Source organism: Taudactylus pleione, unplaced genomic scaffold, assembly GCF_031769625.1.
Source record: "Taudactylus pleione unplaced genomic scaffold, aTauple2 ptg000040l, whole genome shotgun sequence".
NCBI lineage: Eukaryota > Metazoa > Chordata > Amphibia > Anura > Myobatrachidae > Taudactylus > Taudactylus pleione.
Window position 1 is genome coordinate 21,794,155 of NW_028284442.1, and position 18,769 is coordinate 21,812,923.

The 18,769-nt window shown below is 44.0% G+C and overlaps 1 protein-coding gene across 1 annotated transcript in view; it reads right to left on the bottom strand.

The window, feature by feature from the left end:
• Positions 1 to 304: 304 nt before the first annotated feature.
• The window catches only part of MYL10 (myosin light chain 10), a 65,838-nt gene continuing 47,373 nt past the window's right edge, over positions 305 to 18,769 (bottom strand). Inside the window, exons 5-7 of the mRNA XM_088453841.1 lie at positions 7,402 to 7,480; positions 6,527 to 6,575; positions 305 to 862 (exon numbers count right to left, since the gene is read on the bottom strand). Coding sequence (XP_088309967.1) covers positions 758 to 862; positions 6,527 to 6,575; positions 7,402 to 7,480 — 233 coding nt within the window. The 3' untranslated portion in view covers positions 305 to 757. The remainder of the gene's footprint in view (positions 863 to 6,526; positions 6,576 to 7,401; positions 7,481 to 18,769) is intronic.

The window sequence follows — 18,769 nt, forward strand, 5'->3', positions numbered from 1 at the left end:
ATATATATATATATATATATATATATATACAATTGATTGGAGTGCCGCCTTCCTTTTTTAGTACTTGAGTACATACTCATGTCATAAGGATTTCTTCACACACACACATATATATATATTGCATTTTTTTATTGGAATTTTATTAATCACACCAACAAGCCAATTGTGTCTTTATTTCACCATTGAGTGCATGCAGTGGATTTGTAATGAATAAGTTAGACTGACAAGCTAAGAGTGTAGTTTTAGCATGCAGATTATAGCTGCACAACTGCCAGCATGATTTCGCAACCATCACAGAGTGCAACTGACTAAACTACACTCATTATTTAGCTCGTTACTTCAGGAAGTATTTCTGCAGCAATAAACAATATATTGGTACCGTAGCTATAACTCAACTTCTGGAAAGCTGTTTTCTGCAGACCACCATACTGATTCCAAATACTTACGTATCTCCATATTTTGTAAGGTCTAAAGAAAATACCTCCTACTGCGTAAATTCTATCTGTATGAAAACAATTGAGTTTTACATTGGCTGTTAATATAAAACATTAATGCTGACTGCTGAAATACATCAGTCAGGACATGAAAATCTCTGAACAAACACAGAATGACAATGCAAACACTGGCAGTGAATATTTGTTTTTATTATATAGACAGTTAAAACATTTTTATGCGCTTTGATCATCAGAGTAATTCGGGCAGCGTGTTGAAATGTTGTTCCCACTATAGAATCCCCATATTCAATTTAGTAATCTTATTACTCCTGGTCTTTCTCTTCACCGTGGGTGATAACATAACATAGATTCTTGTAATCTAGGTTACCGGCAACATCTGGGGGGAAAGCATTAAACATCTGGCTGATCTAGAAGACAAATGCAAAATAAGGTTACATCAGAACTCAATAAAATAGCTGCTTTATATTTTTAAATTTCAGCCTTTCCTATTGTGCATTATGATGCAATGTGGGACATGTGTTGTTGGCAAATATTGTTTGTGATGTATTGTTCAAAGAAATATTTCTCTGGAACCAGTTTAATTGACTAAATAATCAATGTTTGCCATCTAGCGGAGCAAAAATATTCTTGAGTGCCTTTCATCTTCATTAAAGGACTAAACTTCAGTTAATACTTATTTATGTAAATGCCAGTAAAACACAGATTTTGTGGACATTTCCTGTAATCCAGAGAGGGCACAGTATCCTCATGCATTTTGCCCACTGATCTAGAGAAGTAAACAAGGGCTCAGATAGGGGGTGTGAACTACATTGCCACGCCACCAATTAACTTCTAAAACGACCCTCTGGAGGGGAGGTCCCAAAAGTATTCAAATATGTATTTGCTTTTATTTTATTATTTTATATAAAAATGGAGAATGATAGCTGTAACGATATGCAGTTGGGATGCCGACGGGCTAAATCCCGATTGTCTAATCCCAGCAAGGGTCTAATGACAGGCGTCAAAATCCCGATGCCTGTCATTTTACCTTCGCCGGGAGCCCGGCATCCCTATCGAAGGTAAGCTGGGCAGGGGCGCGGACAGCCGAGGGGGGGGGGAAGAGAGGGTTAGGTTAGGGGCTACTGGGGGGGACTTAGGGTTAGGCACCTCCCGGGAGTGTTAGGGTTAGGCACCCCTCTGGGAGACTTAGGGTTAGGCTGCGGGGAAGGGGGGGTTAGGTTTAGGCACTTAGAGGGTGGTTAGGCACTTGGGGGGAGGTTAGGGTTAGGCACCATTAAGGGAGGGTTAGTGTTAAAGGGTTAGAAAGGTTAGTGATACTTACCTTATTTTCACCCTTGCCGGGCTGCCGCTGTCGGGATTTGAACTGCCGGCCATGCGGCCAGCGGCAAATCATACTGATTGCGCTGTAACATGTGGCTCTAAATTCTAAGGAATCTATGGCAATCCATTTGCTAAGGAACTATATCTGAATTGCTGGGATATGTAGTTCCACAATAGTTTGAGAGGGTTAAGGCTAGTTTTTAGCCCTGCTATAAATTACATTATGTACCACACATACAACACATGAAACTGCTTTCAAAGTAAAGGAAGTCACTTGCGATAGACAGTGCTGCCAAGACATTTGGCGGGCCTGGCACTTCTGGAAATGTGACCACTGTGGGGGGTATGGCTAGGCCCCATAGTAGACTATGAACAATCATAGCAGAGTGGGCATGGTCATGGCATTGTGTGGGGCACCCATCCATCACAGAGAAAATAAATATACCCATATTATCTCCATGTGGCAAATGGGATTATGAATCAGTGTGCTTTTTTATTGCTTTATGTCTGCCATGTATGCTCAATACAAACAGCGACATAAAACAATTGGCCCTATATCACTGCATGTCCCAAAACAACTCTGATGCCAGATAAGAAACCTGTCAATACTGATTAAGTTATTATCAGGCCTGATGGCAAATTTGGATGAAAGATCACTGCTATTGGCCTGTGTGTGCGTTAATCTCCTTTTTGGAATAATGGGCTAGAATGATGCCAAGACTTATCTGGCTTCTTATTTCCATCGTGGTAGGGACAGATCTCATCCAGCTAGGCCATTATGCACATGTAAGAGTTCCCACACCGTCACAGAAATGTTTGACACTTTGGTTGCCATATAGTTAACTGCAATATTAAGTCATTTACTGCTAAGGAGACTGTCTGTAGTGTCCTTCAATGGGATTGATCATGAGGAATGTGTACTGTATAGGAGAATACCTCCCTCCATGATCACAGCTCACCCATCTAAGGGCTCAATCCAATTACTTGCGAAGGGTGCGATGTGCCATTGCCACGGCGTTTAAACGCCGGCAATAGCACCACATTTCGCACCCCTCGCAACCCACTCTGAGCCCGAATTCACATCAATTTGCTCGGAGCCCGCTGGGGCTGGGAGCACTTTTATGCGAACTCGGGCTGCTGTAAGGTGCGGCCATTGCCGTGATGACTTGCACCCGCGAATACATGGCGTGCAATTGGCTTGACCCCTTAGAGAATATATAACATAAAAGAGGAAGAATGGAAATATTTATCTAACTTGCCAAACAAAAGCACAATGACATAGAAAAATGAACTGAACTTTACATAGCTATGCATTTGCCAAGCCTATCATAAATCACTTACATTGTTACTGTGCTGTGGAAAGTATTTCCGAAGTTGGAAAGGATCTGTCAGACACCTTTTATAAAATATCATGCTCATCACTGATTCCCCATCACCCATTAATACTCTCCGATCTCTTCACTCTCTAGTAGCACCCAAGGTACAGATTGGGAGTGATCTCTGCCCAAAGATTAGTATACTAGTTGGCCTGATTGGCATATTAGTCACTCTACTGCCACTCCTTCTCCCGAGTCAACAACAAAGAACAGAGGGGGACTTTTGTTTTTAATTTCATTACTGTGTAGGCACAATAGATACTGTAGGCTCTCGTTTTACCACATATAATCTATATGGATGGAAAATACACATTCATTTATTTAATTTAATAGCTTTTCAGTAATATTTAAAAATATATGGTAAAATTGATGCAATTTCCATTGCTTGTACCAATAAAATGATGTAGTATTTATTAAATTCATATGTATTATGCAGCATTTTTGCTAGAGATTTTAAACTTGACATGTTTAAGTTAAATATTTCGGTTAATATACCAGCTGTTCTATATATCTTTATAATGACTGTAATTATTTTTGCCTGTATATTTTTTAATTCCTTTAGAGACCAAAGATTTCAGGCATGCTGCTATTTTATTTACTAACAATTTTAGTAATACATTTGGTTGGTTAAGGCTAAATTGGCCCAAAATCACATGGTTTATGTAATCAAATCAAACATAGATATGATTGGCAGGATCAGGAAACGTGTCCAAATTTCTCATAGAAGCAGTTATTCTGGGGATTGAAGTATGTGTGATTTACAATGGCACATTATTGTTGTTAATTTAAAAAACTCTATTAAGACCATTAGTTGAGGCAAATCCAGCTTTTGGCCATGGAGATAGGTACTCCAGGGTGCTACCCTTGCTGAACATTTAGTTTAAGGTAGCTGAAGGCGGCATATGCCTAATGCTACATAAGACACGTCTTATGGGGGTTAGAGATTTCAGTGGATGTTTTTTCTTTAGTTACCCTGCCTGTGGTGATTGACAGGTCAGGGCTGGTTTTCAGCAGCCTATCACAGGGCTTGTGAGGGGAGGGTCTTAGCTCCTATATTTAAAGCGGGGAAGCAGGGTTCACTTCGTCTTTGGTTGCAGAGAAATTCCCACCCGTTCCTGCCCGGTTTGTTTTTGAACACGGTTTCTGGTTTTAGTAACTTTGTTTTCAGTGTTTATATTGTGAGGCGGAAAAGCATTGCTTCTTAGCGGCCTAACAGGGCACAAGTGGTAGTTGCGGGAAACTTTCCTTTCGCAGGGCAAGTTGTTTCTGCCCTTAAAGGAGGACCTGGGCTTCTTCCTAGAGTTTGGGCCCAGTAATACTAAGCCAAATAAAGGGGGGGTGTAGCCTATCGTAACTCAGGTTGCGTCAGCGGTCTTCAGGTACCCTCATTTAGTATTTTATCATGGGCTAGAGCTTTGGAAGCAATGCTTTTTTCTTCGCCACCTAAAAAAGATTGTCTCCATGTTAATAAAATCTTTGACCTTTCTGATTCCACTTCAGTTGTTAGTGTCTTCATTCAGGTTATTAAAGCGATAAAACCTCTTTGTGATGAGCTAATTCTTCATAGGATGGGGGGCTTATTGTCATTTGTAGCATATAAAGTGGTCAACCCTCATATTTAAATTGTGTCCAGGGCCACCAAAAAATCAACCAATCCCCGGCCAGAAGAGGAGGGGAGTTGTTATACCACCCTGGCAGGCAAGAACCCCAGAGAGACCTGGGTCATTTGTGCTCACTCCCTCTCAGTGCTTATGTCCTGCCATGAGGCAAATAGGTGAAAAACCGCACCCCCTAAATACAGTTCTTTAAAAACATGACAGACATCCTATATAGGTACTTAAAATGTTTAATTGCTACAATACTAATACTTATTCTCCCGATAAAGTATAAACTATAATCATCTTGGCTATAGTATGGTGTAGGTTACACAGCATAGTATGTAATATACAGTAGCTGGTCTAACATAATAGTGTATGAGCTGTATAGCTGAAGCTAATAAACTGGACTAAAGCGAATATTTGGGATTAAAGAGCCCCTTGTATGTACTTGATGTACATTATATGATCCGGCATTTAGATGAGGAGCATGCGTTATACAGGATCGTATACAACAAGAACATACAGGGGGCTCATTAATCCCAAATATTTGCTTTAGTCCAGTTTATTCGCTTCAACTATACAGCTCATACACTATTATGTTAGACCAGCTACTGTATATTACATACTATGCTGTATAATCTGGATTATTTGGATTTGTCCAAAAAAATTATCAACTCATTTAAATTTCTGGATTACAAGATCCTTCAGGTTCCGGATATATACAAAGCAAATTACTTTATGAACTGGAAAGGCTAAACTGCAAAACAAACATGGAAGTCCCCCAACTTCACAAATGTTAACTGTCTGTCAACTGTCTGTCAAGACTTAGGGGTCTATTTACTAAGCAGTGTTAGGAGACAGAGTGAAAAGTGATAAGGTGCTAGCCAATCGGCTCGCAACTGTCATTTTTCAAACACAGCCTGTGAGATGGCAGTTAGGAGCTGATTGGCTGGCACCTTATCACTTTTGACTCTGTCTCCTAACACTGCTTAGTAAATAGACCCCTAAGATTGAAAAGTATAAGTGGCTGACAGGTGAACTAATTAAAATGTCCCTTTTCTCTGGAAACATAAAGCTATTTTATAGGGGTGTTTAGTGCATTATATATGGCCTCAGGCCTTTCACACTACAGTCTACATTAAAAAGCTATAAAGATAACAATAATTTATTCTCTCTAGGGTGGGTCTATTCCTTATGTTAATTCATTATGTTAATTAAGGACCCCGATAATTAACATACTAACTTGCCACGAGTGCCGGAGCAACTCATTGCTTCAGTGCGGAGACAGCTGATGCGAAAATCAGCTGTCTCCAAGAGCAGCGTCACTACTCCTTTCGGAGCAGTGAGACAAGTGCGCATGCATGACCTACAGATCATGCATACGCACGAGAGCCCCAACGTCCAGCGGAAGAAGCCGGACAGGGGAGGAGGGATCCGAAAGAATCCCTCTTCGCAAACCCGGGACTCCTTTCCGAAGGGAAGAAGCGGGTTGTGAACCGCAAGCAGAAGCAAATGCCATCTGAAGATGGCGAATTGCTCCTGTAGTCAAGCTTCTGAATATTGTATTTTCGGAGCTTGATGAATTGCAGGTGAAAATGTTCATTTTTACCTGCTTTTGTAGAAATTAAGTGATGATGAATAGACCCCTATGTACTGTATCTTGAAACAGTGTAATCTATGTTTTGAATACATCCTGAAATAAAATAAGATAAAATAATGTGGATATTATTTTATTGTGATCACTTTTTACACATAACAAAAAGTAAAACAATCATACCTCTTCCTGGTTGAATCTGTCTGCTTGAGTTGTAAGCATTTCCTTGATGCTATAATAAATACAAAATTAAACAATGTACAATATTAAGCACAACACCACATCCATGAATTGCTACTTTTGCGTTCTATGTAATTTTGCCTGTACACAGTGCAGCACCTATTCAATTTCAGTATATACATATCTATATGCCATTAAAAATCAGGTCATGTGTGCATAAATGCCAATGTGCAGGGGGGCGGGGACTAATTACCAGGGCCCGGGCTTGCTTGAGGGGCCCGGGCCAGTCGCAGCAGTCTCCTATGCCTGTGTGGGGGAGTGATCGCATTGATCGCTTCCCCCCCCCCCCCGCCCCTGGCTTTGCTCCGGGCTGAGGAGCTCATAGCGCCCCCCTTTCCAGCGCTCAATGCCAATTTTTTTTTATCCTAAGGGGTCATGGCCACAACGCCCCTGCCAATGTGTTTTACTTGGTATTGAACATGATTATTCTACAGTAACCTTGGTTGTATGCATATACAGTGTGAACACTTATTAATAGTTAGGGCTTCTAAAATGTTGTAATATTAAACCGAGAGACCCAGGTGGCCTGAAGGTTCTTCAGTAACAGCCACCTCATATTCCTTCTAGGTCACATACAAGGACAATTAAATGTTTCCAATATGTCCCAGTAATTTGGGACTATCATGGGTTTAAATTATGTTAAAATACATCATATGAGTTAGAATTTGGGGCCAAATAAGTGGATTGCCTTGGGGAGAAAATGAGACTCATGGCAGTACTACTAACAGTACATTTAGTTCAACAATCACTAGCTTCAAAAGATACATTGATTGGGTACTGCTCATATTGAGCTAATATAATAAAACCAATATACTTACTAATCTGCTTTTATATGGCCTTTACCATCAGGATCAAAAATCTTGAAAGCATTTAAAATGGTCTCTTCAGGGTCCGTCCCTAGAACAGACATTTCATACTCATAAAACATCTGTCATCATTCGCATCATTTTGAATGCAAAGCTAAGTCAGTTCCACATTAAACGCTCTCCCGAGACGACTTAATAAATGATGACATATTTCTAATGTTTTGCTTCCCTCTTTTGGTCCTTTTTAAAGAGACCACAACTAGAAACTACTTTAGCACCTTACAAACTTTAAATTACTTAAAGAGTGACAGAGCCTTAGGGAGAGCTGTCAAGCACCATTGAGTGAAATGAACTTATTAGACAGCACCATCATTGATGTCTCACTCAATATTTCCAGCAAAGTACATTCCTGTTCTGTTGGTTACCTGCAGGGCAATATCATTATTACATTTTCTTTGCTGGACACCGATAAATGTGCTGGAAGGGGCCACGAAGTTAAGTGTTTTGCTGAGACTGAGACCCATTGTTAGAGATCTTACAATATTGTACAGGTACAATTTCCTGTCAGCCTCTGTTGTGTATATGTTGCCGTATACAGTAACTGTGCACAGTCTTCCATTCATTTCAAGTAACCTATTGTGTAACAAACATGAACAATTACTTATTGTCAGTGAAAATGGTCAATATTACTATTCTAAACCACTTTAAATAAGGAAACCTTAAATCAGCAAATGCACAACACAAGCCCATAAGGTCTATTAGCTATTAGTGTCTCTTAGAGGGCACAACTAACTGTAACACATCATGGACAGTACTTGAAGGGACAGTGTATTATCAGTAGTGTCAGAAACTATCACTTTACTGTATGTGTAGCAGGACATTAAGCAAAATGTAATTTCTTTGTTGCAATTTAATAGCTGTCAGTGTACATGTGAGATAGATGATAGTATAGGTCAGGGTTCAGGGAACTTTTTTATCTTTTACCCCAAAATATATTTAGATATGCCGACGTTACCCCCTTGATTTGAAAGGAAGGAAATCATATTGTAGTGTCCCCATATAGTGCCCCTGTAGCAATGCCCCCATATAATGCCCCTGTAGTAGTGCCCTCATATAATGCCCCTGTAGTAGTGCCCCATATAGTGCCCCTGTAGTAGTGCCCCCATATAAAGCCCCTGTAGTGCCGCTTGTACAAAAGTGCCGCTTGCCTTAATCCCCGCTCCTGCATCCGCCGCCGTCCTGTCCGCCCAGCTGCTCCTCGGAACTATGGGAGAGATATCATGACGTCTCTCCCAATAGTGCGCATGGAGAGAGGCGGAAGCTGGAGTTCAGAAGAGAACTCCAGCCTCCGGCTAACGCGGCGCTGCAGGGAAGGAGCCGGGCGCCCGCTGGTAATAACATCTCAGCGGGCATCCGGCTTAGAGCGTACCTGCGGCACAGCCGGGCATGCATATGAATCATTCTATATTCATGCCAGGCTGTCCATCCATTACCCCCAGGAATTTCATTTTTACCCAATGTGGGGTCATTTACTCCTGTTCCCTGACCACTGGTATAGGTAAACCTTTAAAAAAAAAATGCAATTAACTTGACTATCTTCTGAATATAAACCAGTAATAATCTTGGGGACCAGATGAGATGAACCAGAGTTGTTATAATCTGTCAGCATTTATGGTGACGTTATTTATGAACCAAAGGTCCCGAGTAGGTGCTGGACATGTGCCGTCATTCACTTCTCTGTACAGAACTGCACAAGGATGTGTGTAAATGCTGTGCAAACCTTCCTTTCACAGGGCAAGTTGTTTCTGCCCTTAAAGGAGGACCTGGGCTTCTTCCTAGAGTCTGGGCCCAGTAATACTAATCCAAATAAAAGGGTGTGTGGCCTATCGTAACTCAGGCTGCGTCAGAGGCCTTCAGGTAGCCTCATTTAGTATTTTATCATAGGCTAGAGCAGGGGTGGGGAACCATCTCCGGTGATTACAGCAATGCCCAGAGCATCCTGAGGATGCTCCTGGGAGTTGTAAGGTCAGTGGTGTGACCATCTGAAGCATCCAAAGGAAGCTCGAGGCGGTCCTGAGTTCTAATCCTGCACAAACCACACTGAGTAAGAATGTTGTAAGACCTGCGCAGTCCCTATTCTAGCATTGAGTGGGGTTTGCTTGGAGTCTCAAACATCAAACAGGAGGATGTGTGTCCTGGGGAGAGACAGCTGTGACCTTCCAAATACTCACCTCCAACAGCCAGTTATTTGCAGGCACTGGGCTCAGTGCATTCGGGAGAGCCCTCTACCTGTCACCAGGGGGCAGTGTTTTCTGCAGGGTGCCATTCTAGGCACCCTGCTAGCCAAATGAGTCTGAGGGCCAGACCAAATGTTTCCGGGGGCCTTATACGGCCCCGGGCTTGAGGTTCCCCATCCCTGGGCTAGAGTTTTGGGAGCAATGCTTTTTTTCTTCGCCACCTAAAAAAGATTGTCTCCATGTTAATAAAATCTTTGACTTTTTTGATTCCGCTTCAGTTGTCAGTGCCTTCATTCAGGTTATTAAAGCAATAAAACATCTTTGTGATGAGCTAACTCTTCATAGGATAGGGCAGTATAGACAGGGCCGGTTCTAGACATCGTGGAGCTCAGGGCGAAAGTTCAGTTGCGCCCCCCTCCCCCCAAAAAAACACTAAACAACCACTTTTTGTAGATGACGTTCCTCTGCATGCGCTGAAAGCACACGCGCTTCCGGAAAGGGGGCGTGTCCTTGTGGAACACCCCCAATTCATCACACTGTGGGGCGTGCCCAGCACTTATGAAGGTGCTGGGCTTCCCCCAAGCTCTCCCCTCGTGGCGAATAATTGCCATATGCAGTAATGCGCCTTACACTGTAATGCCCTTTATAAATACATTATGCCACATGCAGTAATGCCCTTTATAAACACATTATGCCACACGCAGTAATGCCCTGTATAACACATTATGCCACATGCAGTAATGCCCTTTATAAACACATTATGCCACACGTAGTAATGCCCTGTATAAAACATTATGCCACACGCAGTAATGCCATGTATAACACATTATGCCACACGCAGTAATGGCCTTTATAACACATTATGCCAAGTAATGCCCTGTATAACACATTATGCCACACGTAGTAATGCCCTGTATAACACATTATACCACACGCAGCAATGCCCTGTATAAAACATTATGTCACACGCAGTAATGCCCTGTATAACACATTATGCCACATGCAGTAATGGCTTTTATAACACATTATGCCACATGTAGTAATGCCCTGTATAACACATTATACCACATGCAGTAATGCCCTGTATAGCACATTATGCCACATGCAGTAATTCCCTTTACAATACAGTATCCCCAATTCAAATTACGCCACACATTAGTCCCTTAGTCATGTTATGACACCCAGTAGTGCCCCTTTTACACAATGCCCAAATTAGTGCCCCTTATACACAAGGCCCACAGTACTGAGTAGTAGTGCCGCTAATACAATGCCCACAGTAGTAGTGCCCACATTAGTAGTGCCCCAGTAATAATGCCCCCTATAGTAGTGCCCCCTATAGTAGTGCCCACAGTAGGAATGCCCCTATAGTAGTGCCCAAAGTTGGAATGCCCCCTTATAGACATGTCCCCAGTAGTAATGCCCCCTTATAGACATGCCCCAGTAGTAATGTCCCCTTATAGACATGCCCCCAGTAGTAATGCCCCCTTATAGACATGCCCCCAGTAGAAATGCCCCCTTATAGACATGCTCCCAGTAGTAATGCCCCCCTATAGACATGCCCCTTATAGACATGCCCCCAGTAGTAATGACCCCTGTAGTAATGCCCCTTATAGACATGCCCCCAGTAGTAATACCCCTTATAGACATGCCCCCAGTAGTAATACCCCTTATAGACATGCCCCCAGTAGTAATGCCCCCTTATAGACATGCTCCCAGTAGTAATGCCCCCCTATAGACATGTCCCCAGTAGTAATGCCCCCACATAGACATGACCTCAGTAGTAATGCCCCCCTATAGACATGACCTCAGTAGTAATGCCCCTTATAGACATGCCCCCAGTAGTAATGACCCCTGTAGTAATGCCCCTTATAGACATGCCCCCAGTAGTAATACCCCTTATAGACATGTCCCCAGTAGTAATGCCCCCATATAGAAATGCCCCCAGTAGTAATGCCCCCTTATAGACATACCCCCAGTAGTAATGCCCCCATGCCTCCCTTCTGAAAAATAAAAGATACAAACACAATACTTACCTTAGGCCCCGCTCCTGCGTCCGCTGCCATCCAGTCCGACCACGGCTCCACCACGGATCTATGGGAGAGACGTCATGACGTCCCTCCCATAGTGCTCTCTGCTGGAGCAGAAGCTCTGGAGTGAGCTCTGGCTCCACGGATCTATGGGAGAGACGTCATGACGTCCCTCCCATAGTGCTCTATGCGGGAGCCGGAGCTCTAGAGTGAGCTTCGGCTGCCTTTGCAGGGAGGGAGCCGGGGGCCCGCTGATAACAAATATCACTGGGCGCCCGGCAACGCGGGGGAGACCGGCGCTGGTTTTTTGTTTTTAATTATTTTAATTTTTTCATTAATTTTTTTTACCTTCTGTGGACTCAGTGGCGCCCTCTAGGCCCACCCCTAGAACCGCCACTGAGTATAGACAGTGTAATGGTTAGTGTTACTGCCTCACAGCACTGAGGTCATGGGTTTGATTCCCACTACGGCCCTAACTGTGTGAAGTCTGTATATTCTCCCTGTGCTTGCGTGGGTTTCCTCCGGATGCTCCGGTTTCCTCCCACACTCCAAAAATATACTGGTAGGTTAATTGGCTCCCCTCAAATTCACCATAGTGTGTATGTTTGCGAGCATGTGGTAGGGAATATAGGGCCTGATTCAGACCCGCTCGCGAGCGCTGAGCGCTCGCAAGCGGGTTGATGTTGGCCCAGTGCGCATGCGCACGACGGAGCCGGTTCCGTCTCGTACCAAAGGGGGCGTGCTGTCGATGGTGAGTGACAGCACGCCCCCTTTGGTGGGCGTGCCGGGATTTGCCGGATTAGCCCAGACGGAGGCGTTCCCATCTGGGGCCGGCCCCACTGACATCACAAGTGGTGTCAGTGGGAGTGCTCTCGGCTCTGATAGAGCCGAAAGCACTCCAGGGCTTGCGGTAACGAGACCCTACCACCATCTTCCTGGCCGCTCGCTATAGCTGTGGGTTGTCACCCACAGCTATACGATCGGCCAGGAGGCCGCTCTAGAAATTAAGAAGGACAGCCCTGATACAGAGCGAGTGCTCTGTCAGAGCGTCCGGCTCTGAATCAGGGCCATAGATTGTAAGCTCCACTGGGGCAGGGACTGATGTGAATGGTAAGATATTCTCTGTAAAGCGCTGCGGAATATGTGTGCGCTATATAAATAACTGGTAATAATGGTAATAATAATAATAGGATAGGGGGTTTATTGTCAGTTGGAGCATATAAAGTGGTCAACCCTCATATTTAAAGCCAGAGGTGGAGGGGAGCTGTTATACCACACTGGCAGGCAAGAACCCCAGAGAGACCTGGGTAATTTGTACTCACTCCCTCTCAGTGCTTATTTCCAAATAGTTGAAAAACCGCACCCCCTAAATACAGTTCTTTAAAGACATGACAGACATCCTATATAGGTACTTAAAATGTTTCATTGCTACAATACTGTGACTTATTCTCCTGATAAAGTATAAACTATAATCATCTTGGCTATCGTATGGTGTAGGTTACACAGTATAGTATGTAATATACAGTAGCTGGTCTAATATAATAGTGTCAAAATCAAAACCAAATCACGAAGATGAATCCGGATCGCAAACCAAAACCAAAACAGGAGGCTCACATCTCTAATTTACACCGTACCACTACTGTATTTTGGAGGCTAAACCATAAATTATTCTGGCAGCTTCTATTTCCCTGATCCTTCACCTGGAGACAGTGCCTTTGAGATGCTTTTTATATCTGGAAATGACGTGGCACGTTCCAAAATACTGGTTGGTGATTTCTCAGTTTGCTCTACCTGTCGCCCAATATGTTTTAGGACTCTCATTTAACAGGATTAAATAGTTAGTTCATTAGTCATCTCATTAAGATTTAAGGGTGAGTTGAGGAGATACCAGAGAGCTCGACAATATCCTTGCCCATACTATTACAGTCTGATTCTTCCACTCAATCTGAGATTGTATCAGCATGTTGTGTCTGTGTCATGTTGGGATCCCACCACTGGTGCCATTATTGAAGACCTCTTATGAATTTCCTCAAGTCAGTCTGGGATTTGCAAGTTTGCCTCTAATTGATTCTTCCATTTGAAATGTTAGATGAAATTTAAGTCTAAAGCTGGGTACACATTAGACGACTCAGCGATGTGACCGGTGCCTCCCCTTCCCCTCCCCCTGACAGGCCAACATATCGGCACACTAGACGATCCGGTGCCCGACCGCCTGATATGTTGGCCCCTGCCGCATCCCGCTGCAAGGAGTGTCAGCTGCATCGTCGGGTTGAGCTGCATGTAGGGATGACCTGATGATGCGGCTGACAGCTAAACAGGAGCATGCAACAGCTGACATAGGCCCTTATTCAGAGCCGTACGCTCTGAGCAGAGCGCACGCTCTGAATGAGGGCCGCCCTCCATGAAAATGGAGCGTCCTCCTGGACGCTCGTATAGCTGTGGGTCACCACCCACAGCCTATACGAGCGTGCATTTTGATGGCCGCGATGGTCGCGACCATCGAAACTGCGAGCCGGAGCCTGCGGTTGAGGTTTTCAACCGCAAGCTCCGGAGTGATTTTGGCTCTATCAGAGCCAAAATCACTCCCACTGACATCACTAGTGATGTCAGTGGGCCGGCTTCTGACGGGAACGCCCCCGTCAGGGAGGCACGCCCACCAACATCGACAGCACACCCCCTTTGATCAGACACAACGAGCGAAGGACTTTCCTTCGCTCGTCGCGTCTGGCGCATGCGCACGACGGAGCTCCCTCCGTCGTGCGCATGCTCAGTGCATAACATCGACCCACTTGCGAGCGGACAGCCGCTCGCGAGTGGGTCTGAATCAGGCCCATAGTGGGTACTAGACGATTTTGAATGGTTTGTTGTTCCGATCCGTCAAAATCAGCCAAATTGTTCAAAATATCATCTAATGTGTACCCAGCTTTAGGTACCTCCCCTCGCAGAATACTCAGCATGACAATACTGAATGGAATAGAAATAGCTAGTATTTTACAAACAAGTGCAATCTCTAAAGGTGCCCACACACATACCGATGTCCTCACAATACGATTTTATGGCCAATTTCCTCATGAACTTTCACGGGAGCTCCCTTGCCGTCGTGATCACGATTTGGAGTTAAAAATGTCCAATCTGACTAAAGATCTATCTTGCAGCCAATGCATTGTATCCCAGATTGGCTGATCTGCCCTACAGCACGGCACATCAGAAGATGCGATGTACGACGAGCGGGGACGCGCATCGGCATCGTGCTCGTGAGTATAAACTCACGATTTGTACTTTTTTTACCCGATTCGTCGTCACGATTCATCGAAATCGGCCAAATCGTGTAAAATGTCGCTATGTGTGTGGGCACCTTTAGGCTGGGTACACCGTCAGGCCGAATGCAGCACGTTGCGATGCCGCTCCCGACATCGGCGTGCGTGTATGTGTACCCAGCCTAACGGACCTGTGGCAAAACATTTTCTGTAATGAATTCAGGCCTGGATTTGAGTGAAAGGTATACAGGTCTGGACCTAAATATAAATCCAGTGATTGAAAGTGGCGAAAACAGAATATATATAACCCTGATCAACGCACATATTAAAGCAACAATTAATATTCTGTTACACTTTATTTTATATCTATTTTATTAGAGATAAATTCAGCTTTTCTGTTTGTTTAACACTCTGTCAATAAAGCAAATGCAGTTTCCTGGGGATTTATGTCTTCAATAGCCAAGTGCATCACTTAAGTTTCACTTGAGCAGACTGTCAATAAAGGAAATAAAAATCTCTTGAAATACACTTAAGGGCAGAAAGATGCATTATTGCAGTTGGAAGATTGTGTTCTCTGTGCCTTGAAGGGATCACTGCCCGTCTTTCCTTTTCAATCAATATCTCTTTACGCTCAGTTCCCTATTGTCAATCATACTGCCGGTGGCAAACATGAGGCATTTCACAAAGCCTGGGTTCCCACCATATCATACAGTGTTGTACATTTGTCTCTCTCTGCTTCTCCAGGCTTTGTCTGAAACAGTGTCACATATAACTCATCCTTTATTGATTACTTGGTAAATAAAGTGCTCCTTTTGATGTGTATTAAAGGTATTTTCTCTACAAGCTGCAAATACATTTTTCTAGCACTCAATAGAAAGCAACATGTGGTTAATATTACAAAAATAGACTTTCGCATATAAGCATTTGGCATGACAATTCTTATGTATTTTACCCCAGTTCCTGTTGATTAATGCTTTAAAAAAAAAAAAAAAAGACTCAATCCATTTATCCAGCTATTGACATACTGATAGATAGCCCCCCAGCAATTAACTGCTTCTTAGTGGTGTGTTATTTAGATTGATTCACTACTTTATATTTATTTATTTATTTATTAACAGTTTCTTATATAGCGTAACAATATTTAGAGATTTAGGGACTATAAGTCACCCATAGTTTTATTATTTTCACCATACTTAACTTAAACTTAACATCTAAAATAACGACACTGACAACTGAATAGATTTGCAATAAAGAGGTCGCAGCCAAATTTATTTAATTGAATTGTAATTGATCTGTAATAGCATCGAGCATGGTGGCGAAAAAGCAGTGCTAACTCGGCTACAGCCCATAAGCGGAATGTATTACTAAGATGGGGGTGGAGATTCCACCCCCAAGTGCGAGCTCTCTCGAGTAGTACCATCTCCCCTTAATCTAGCAAAGTGCTGATCCCTCCATAAGATGGAGACCTGGTCCTCCCCTAAGGCAGCGACCGACTCGCCTCCTCAAAGGGGGGATGCTAGCCAAGTTCAGCTGCACTAAATTGAGCCGCCGAGGAGCACAGCTTTCCGCCAAATACGGGGTCCACTGACGACGTACCGCCACCAGCTAACTAGGACCGCTAACTGCTGCCCATACCAGCCAAAAGAACTGATACAAACCAGATCAAACCTTCCCCAACCAAATGCACTCCATCTGATCTATAGAAGTCAACCTCTTCATAGCGGAGACGGGGGTGTTTGATAGCACGCCCCGAGACTCTCCACGGAACAAGACACCGCAGCATTCAGTTGTCTCCTCACTCTCTCTCAAGCTGCACCTCCTTGTTCTCCTCTCCAAAATCTACGGGGAATGACTTCAGACCAAACCAACTGAACCTGTGACCAATGCTGAGCAATTATTTGCAAGTCTCTCTTTATAGCAATGATGAACTCTACACCTTTACACGTGCCCAAATCATTGCCTCCCAGATGGATGACCAAGCAGTCTGGGGCACCCCATTTTTTCTCTGAATCCCAGAGAAGAGCCAAAAAGCCATTCCATCTGACACCGCGCACCCCAATCCAGCGGACATTACAGGGGGTCTCTCGAGCAAGGGGAGTGCCTGCCAGCCCAATACACATATGAATGACCCACAATCCACACCCTATCAAGTACCCTACCACGACCTGTAAGGAAAAAGTTTTTAAAGGAACAGTATTGCTCAAACACCACAGCATTTTCACCACCAACCAGGGAGGGAAAACTGAGTTGTTTGAGTGACCCAGATGGAGGTGAACAACACCAAAACCTCATTGAGGGCAAAAGGTGAAAAGAGCTCCAATCCCCCCTAGCGGCGGGTAGCTTAAGGCACTGGGTATCCCAAAAAACAAACTCGCATTGAAGCGCTATCTACTTAGGCAGCTTGTCACCTCTAGCATAACCTTTATAAGCGGAAGACTTCCACCGACCCAATCGCTTGATTGCCTCGCTGGAAGAACCCGCTGCTGCTGCACAAGTGGCCGCACCAAATCTGAATGAGTGTGCGCCATAATGTCCACCGGCAAATCAAGGGCTATCAAATAATGCTTAAAAATCGCTGTGAACTGAAAAAAAGCGAGAGCGGTGAAAGATCCCCATGCACTTCGCGGACGCCGCTGGTTGTAAAGCTTAGCTATGGCCACGGGGCATATGCTCGGGTCCGGATGCTCAGTAATTGACTACCAATGTCCCCCACCTAATTGGTCGGTCTTTGATCTCAGAATTTTCAGCAAAAATCTAGTCCGATATCATAATCACATTCTCCAACAAAGTTCCTGTGCGCACTGACTTCTTACTAGCAGTTGCCAGTTCACCTACACGCAGCGCCCCGAAAAATGCCAAAACAAATGCCAAACTGACAACATCGCCTCATAATCTCTAAAGGCCGCACCTGCCGCTGCCAGGCCGCTATTCCTTAACAAACTGGTACCTACTGGCCTACGAGAATCGTCTGAATGCGCCTGTTCTTACGCCCAACCCTTCAGAGCTTTGAAAAGAATAAATGACTTTGTTGGGTCTACCAAGACACGCAATTGTGAAAAATCTGAAGTGCCTGCCAAAGCACCGGACATTGCTGCTTTTGACCGTCCTTGTTCATGCCAAAACCACTGAACTGCAACCTGTTACCTTCAACACTCTTACCCTTATCTATTTTGTTAATGAAAGCAGGCAAAGAGTTCCACGCTTCCGTATAGGACCTTAGCGTACCCGTCGCCAGCGCTTCCAGAGTGAGTCTGCCGTCACACCAGAAAAATTATGCTCCGATTACTAAGCTGCGCCATCTAGATCTCTATGGCCACTACAATTGGGAACAACTCGAGGAGGAGCATATTGCTTGTAAAACCGGCAGCTCGCCAATCCTGTGGCCAAGCCTCCGCGCAATACTGACCCTCAAAAAAGGCCCCAAAATCCAAAGCCCACTGGCTTGGGCAACCAAAAACCGAACCCTGTTAAAATCCTGCAAAAAGTGCACCATAAGTGCATGTCGACCTTGAGTTCACTATTCAAACTAGTTCACTATTTTTTTTTATTTTTTTTTATTATTGTTTACGCCTGCTGTGGCCCTCTCTACCAATAAGAATTCATCTAAATAATGGGCTATACTTGACTGCCCTGAACCTGGCTGAATGCACCACTGTAGGAAAGAGCTGAAATACTCGAAAAAGGAGCAGGAAATGGAGAATACCATTGGCAAACACTTATCCACACAATATGACGCATCAATTTTGAAACCCATGTATCTGAAAGAATCAGCCTGAAAACGGACTCTGTCACTCTTCGCCAATGGGGCTCCCTCACCGAATTCGTGCACCCACCGTAGATCATCCTCAACAGATTGATA